The sequence below is a fragment of the Arvicola amphibius genome, chromosome 4 (assembly GCF_903992535.2).
Source record: "Arvicola amphibius chromosome 4, mArvAmp1.2, whole genome shotgun sequence".
NCBI lineage: Eukaryota > Metazoa > Chordata > Mammalia > Rodentia > Cricetidae > Arvicola > Arvicola amphibius.
The window spans coordinates 21,482,598-21,488,466 of NC_052050.1; the positions used below are offsets into that span (position 1 = coordinate 21,482,598).

General features: G+C 50.9%; 1 protein-coding gene across 1 annotated transcript; it reads left to right on the forward strand.

The window, feature by feature from the left end:
- Window positions 1-1,219: 1,219 nt before the first annotated feature.
- Krt35 (keratin 35) lies at window positions 1,220-5,869 on the forward strand. The gene is made up of 7 exons (XM_038326855.1): window positions 1,220-1,690; window positions 2,444-2,526; window positions 2,720-2,876; window positions 3,231-3,392; window positions 3,670-3,795; window positions 5,223-5,443; window positions 5,722-5,869. The coding sequence occupies exons 1-7, from the start codon at window positions 1,220-1,222 to the stop codon at window positions 5,867-5,869; spliced, it is 1,368 nt and encodes a 455-aa protein (XP_038182783.1).

The window sequence follows — 5,869 nt, forward strand, 5'->3', positions numbered from 1 at the left end:
GGAGTGGGGAGACGCTTCAGGCAGTGGCCATATGCAGTCTCCATGCTTCTCCTACCCAGCATTCTGTTCTGTCTACTCCGCCTACCTAATTTTCTGTTCTCTTAAAGGGCCAAGGCAGTTTTCTTTATTAATTAACCAATGAAAGTAACATAGACAGATAACTCTCCTCCATCATTAATGAAAGTAACATAGACAGATAACTCTCCTCCATCACCATAGGCTCTCATTCCATCCACAGCATCACCTTTCCTCAGCCTGGTTCCAGGACTCACTTGTTCACACACTGAACTGCCCAGATGTCTCATCAAACTTTCTAGGCATTGGGTCAGCAGTTTCCAGAGCAGAGATGAGCCTCAGGTTCCTTGTACCTGCTGAGGAGATGTGTGAATCAAATACTCCCCCCCCCCCCCCACCGCAAATTCAGGCAACTAGAAGGAAAGCCACCATTTCTACCTGGCCTGGAAAAGACATGTCCTCCTAAACATGGCTCTAGCTGTCACATGGGTCAGGACTTGACTTCGAGTTATTTGCCTAGAGTCGAGCCTATGTGAGCAGACAGAGCTCCTGGCTAGGAAGTAGGGGAGTGTCTGCCGAGGCTCTGTTGGGTTGAGGGTTACTAACTCTCCTATTTTTGTCCAGGACAAAAAGATTCCTGTATCACACATTAAAAATCACATCAGTCCAGAGGAACCTGGGACAGTTGGTCACCAAGATCATATCTTCGGGGCCCACTCAAGAGTCTCTTATGTTTGCCCAAACTACAAGCCCCTGCCTTCCAGCCACTTGCAGGCTTGCATCCCCCTCCCCCAGACTGTTGTTCATCAAAAGAGACAAGGCCGAAGAGGGCAAGACTGTGGCCGGACTCCCACGCCTACTTAACGAGGAGGCTGAGGTCTGGGTTCTGATGACAGGCCCCTTTGAAGAACTGATGCAGACTGGGCCTTCCCAGGGTGTAGGGCTGTGGGGGTGAGTCTCCACATACCCACTTGTCCAACGGGGCTTCTGTTTTACGAGGCCAGGGTATGTTCACGGGAAGCTAAATAACAGGCTAATGAGAGGTTTTGATAGAAAGTGGAATTAACTTTAATGAGGAGAAAACACTTTGTAAGGGCCGACCAACGCCCGCTGGGGCAGAGGTATAAAGTCAGGCTAGGGAGCTGCTTCTCTGTGTTGGGGTGTCAACTCTCAGAGATCTACTGCTTACTGGGCTGCTGTGGTCATGGCTTCCAAATGCCTCAAGGCCAGCTTCTCCTCGGGATCCCTCAAGAGCCCGAGTAAATCCGGAGGGAGCTCCACGCGAACGTCCTCGATGTATTCCAGCAGCTCTTGCAAACTGCCTAGTCTTTCCCGGGGAACCCGGAGTTTCTCTGTGTGTTCTGCTGGCCTGGGTAGAAACAGTTACAGGGTTTCCAGCTGCCTGCCTGCTCTGGGCCTCCCCTCGGGAGGTTTTTCTACTAGCTACAGCATCGGGGGAGGTTGGTTTGGGGAGGGCATCCTCACTGGCAACGAGAAGGAGACCATGCAGGTCCTGAATGACCGCCTGGCCAGCTACCTGGAGAAGGTGCGCCAGCTGGAGCAGGAGAATGCCAGCTTGGAGAGCCGCATTCGCGAGTGGTGTGAGCAGCAGGTGCCCTATATGTGCCCGGATTACCAGTCTTACTTCCGAACCATGGAGGAGCTCCAGAAGAAGGTGAGTCGTTTGCAATGGCTTCGGGTCTAGAAACCAGGATGTGTGTCATAGTAGCCTGGATCCCACAGGGAACTTTTGGAGGAAACAAAGCTTATTTATATCTGTGGCTTCTCCTATTCTCTCCGATGATCTTAGCCCAGTCTATCAGATGAGAACACTCAAAGCCAGGCTAGTTAAGTGACCCAGAGGGCAATTAATGGACTTGGAACTTGAACACAGGCTGTATTAACTAAGTGGCTGTGTGACCTTCGATACCACTGTCCACCGTTCTGAATTTGAATGTCCTCATTCTCAAAAGGCAAAGTGCTTGGATTTGGTGTACTTAGTGAATCTCTGTTTCTGCACCTGTGAAGCGGAGAAGATGCCTTCTCTGTAAGTCCTCGGGCTCAGCTGGGTCCCGAGAGAGAGCGTTTGTGACCAGATAACTGAGCGGAGCTGTTAGCAGCAACCTGCCTTGGGCCCACAGCAGGCCTTGGGGACAGAAGGCAGGAGGAAGCTTCATTTTCTCACATTATAGTGTTTCCTGTAGCGTGCCTTTGCCTTGTCTCTAGCCCTTGGCTACACATCATAAGCAAGGGATCTTGAGGGTCTACTGTCTGACACCGGCTCTCATCTCTTACGGAGCCCCACACTGTTGAGATCCATGGATGGGAATGTACCTCCTTCCACAGGCAGCTCTTGTCAGACTCGGGGGGGATGCTGTCACCAACCGAACATCCCTTCTTATGTGAAATCACTTCCTCATGTCCCCAGACTCTTTGCAGCAAGGCAGAGAATGCCAGGCTGGTGGTGCAAATTGACAATGCCAAGCTGGCTGCCGATGACTTCAGGACCAAGTGAGTGGCCTTGCGTGTCCCCGGGGCTGGGGCTGATACAGTTGGATGCTGGTGACGGTTGGTCTCAGGGTTCAGTTGCATTCAGTCGTTGAAGCATGAGGGCAGAGCTTACAGCACCAGGTCAGTCTGGGGTGGGGCTTGACTTCCATGCAGATGGGATCACAGGTCTGGGTGCCTTGCTCTATGTCTTCAGGTATGAGACGGAGGTTTCCCTGCGGCAGTTGGTGGAGGCGGACATCAATGGCCTGCGCAGGATCCTGGATGACCTGACACTGTGCAAGGCTGACCTGGAAGCACAGGTGGAGTCTCTGAAGGAAGAGTTGCTCTGCCTCAAGAAGAACCATGAGGAGGTGAGCATGGGGGAGGAGATGAGCATGGGGGACCAAGTGAGGTTAGGGGAGAGGTTAGCGCGTGGACCAGATGTGAATGGGGGTGGGAGCAGGAGGTATTCATGTAGGACCAGGTGACGATGGGGAAAAGGCGAGCACAGAGGAGCCAAAGACAATGGGGAGAGGTGAGGAGAAGAGTGGCTGAGAATGGGAAGAACGGGGAAGAGATAACTATGAGGAATAGGTGAACGTGGGGAACAGGGGCGCGGGAGAGAAGAGCAAGTGGGAGGAGGCGAATGTAAGAAGAGCTCAGGAAGAGAGAGGTGAGCATGGGTGAGACAGTCACCTAGGAACAGACCCTCATCTCTGTCACAGGAAGTGAACTCACTGCGCTGCCAGCTTGGCGATCGGCTCAATGTCGAGGTGGACGCAGCTCCACCTGTGGATCTGAACCGTGTCCTGGAGGAGATGAGGTGCCAGTATGAGACCTTGGTGGAGAACAACCGGAGGGACGCAGAAGACTGGTATGACACCCAGGTAGGTACCCGGAAGTGGCCAGCGCAGCAGAGGTGAAGTCATCTAAAAGTATCCCTGGGGCTCTGAGCCAGAAGCCAGAGATGGAGGGCTTTACCTCGGTTTTGACTCCATCTTGTAACCATGCGGTCTCCCTAGCACGCACGACATCAACGGGTTGGAGTGGGTAATCTGGAGGTGTTCCTTGAGTATCATACTCATGGTTCCAAGTGATCTCTCTGACCTCTGAAGCTGAGACCTCAGGGTTCCTGATCAGATCCCATGTGCGTGTGTGTTGCAGACCGAAGAACTGAATCAGCAGGTCGTGTCCAGTTCGGAGCAGCTGCAGTCCTGCCAGGCAGACATCATTGAGTTGAGACGCACAGTCAACTCCTTAGAGATCGAGTTGCAGGCCCAGCAGAGCATGGTAAGCACGGGGGTGTGGCAGAACTGCTAAACCGAGCTCGGAGACACACAACTCCCAGATTCCACATGTTGGCCATACACACCCATTCCAAGAGTTCAAATCCTTAGCTCAGGGCTTCCCTGTGTAGAGAAGAGGGCATGAAGGTCAGACACACATCACAACTGCCTTTGGGGTGAAAGATAAGAGGGTCTGTAGTACTTGGCACACGCTGGGAGTGAGTCCTCCAAATAAGATCCACCTTCTGTGTAACTGCTGTCCAGAGGTACCAATAGGAAGGGGATGCTGTCTGGATCAAGGGGCCACAGGAGCTGGGCTAGCTCACCTTTGGTGGTGTTTGACTGTGCATTCTCCTAGTTCAGTGACTCCCTGAGCATCCATTCTTTTTTTTCTGTTAAACCTATTTTTTTATGTATGCATCAAAAACACAAGTCTACCATTAAAGATTATGCCATTCTAAAATAACACAAGTTACTAATAATTTTAGTCGTGGTCAGAAGGAAGACCCAATCATTGCAGCATGGAGTAGCTTACATATTAGATGTGAGAATTTATAACACTTTTAATACGTCACTAGTCATGGTGACCTGTATTTCACTAACTAGGTACATAAATATCACGAATCAGCATGCTATTTACTTTGACCTACAGACGTAACAAAAATCCTATAAAAATACACATGGCTTTTTTTTTTATAGAAATATGTCTGAAAATCCTAAATCCTCCATAAGAAGACACCCCTTCTGTTTAAGGGTGTCCTGCTAAATGCAGGTGCTGCTACCGTGTCAGTGTTAGAGGGGAACACATCTATGACCTTAGCACTTGGGAAGTGGAGCCAGAAAGACCAGGCATTCAAAGCCAGATTTAGCCACATAGTGAGTTCAAGGCCAACCTAGGCTACATGAGACCCTGTAGAAGAAGGATGAAGAGAGGGAGAAGAAATTATCAATCAGTGAATTCAAAGTGATTCAAAATCAGATTTTACACATCAAGAAGGCCCCCGTCATATATCAGTGCCTTAGTCTTGCAATTCCCACAATCCAAAAGTTCCAGATTTTCCAGGAGCATCTCGAGTCTGAAGTCATGCATCATAAAACGTCTTTCTTTCTTAAGATTTATGTACTTTTATTTTATGTGTGTCTATATTTTATGAGAGTTTTGTTTGCATGTGTGTCTGTGTGTCATGTGTGTGCAATGCCCGTGAAGGCCCGAAGAGAACATCAGATCCCTGGGAACTAGAATTACAGAATTAATCACATGGGTGTTACAAACCTGGGTCCTCCGGAACAGCAGCCAGTGCTCTTAATCACTGAGCCCAGCTTGTGCGTCCATTCTTGTATTTCAAAGTGCCACTGACATCCAGGAAGGTCTTCCTCACTAGTTCTCTGGCCTCTAACCTCCTCCTCCTCCCTCAACCCTTGCCTTCCCAGAGAGATGCTTTGGATTCTACCCTCGCAGAGACAGAAGCCCGCTATGGCTCCCAGCTGGCCCAGATGCAATGCATGATTGGCAGTGTGGAGTCCCAGCTGGCTGAGATCCGGGCTGACCTGGAGCGGCAGAACCAGGAGTACCAGGTGCTGCTGGATGTCCGGGCCCGGTTGGAGTGTGAGATCAACACGTACAGGGGCCTGCTGGAGAGCGAGGACAGCAAGTGAGTGTGGCTGCATGCTCTCACCCCTCCAAAGCTCTGGGGAGACCACACGGTGCCAAGGCAGAGCATATCCTGATTCAGGAACCTTAGGGGTTTAGCGCTGGTCTCGGGACAAACTCATTTGTTTGCTCCAGCTGGTTCTGTTTTCTTCTCTGAGAGCCTGTTTCCCTTTGGGTAAATTAAGGAGTCACGGTTTAAAAGGTACCATCTGATTTGTATGTCTTCGATCTGTCAGCAAACGGATTACCATAGTAACCCAACACTCTTCTGTTTTTCAGGCTTCCCTGCAACCCGTGTGCCCCAGACTACTCACCCTCTAAGTCATGCCTCCCCTGCCTTCCTGCGGTCTCCTGCAGTGCTGGAGCAGCCCGCACAACCTGCAGCCCCCGCCCTGTCTGTGTTCCCTGCCCAGGGGGCAGGTTCTGA

Coding starts and splice junctions, on each gene's coding strand:
- Krt35 (XM_038326855.1), top strand. CDS start 1,220: ATGGCTTCCAAATGCCTCAAGGCCAGCTTCTCCTCGGGATCCCTCAAG. Junction 2,877..3,230: donor TCAAGAAGAACCATGAGGAG/GTGAGCATGGGG, acceptor TCTCTGTCACAG/GAAGTGAACTCACTGCGCTG. Junction 3,796..5,222: donor TGCAGGCCCAGCAGAGCATG/GTAAGCACGGGG, acceptor TTGCCTTCCCAG/AGAGATGCTTTGGATTCTAC.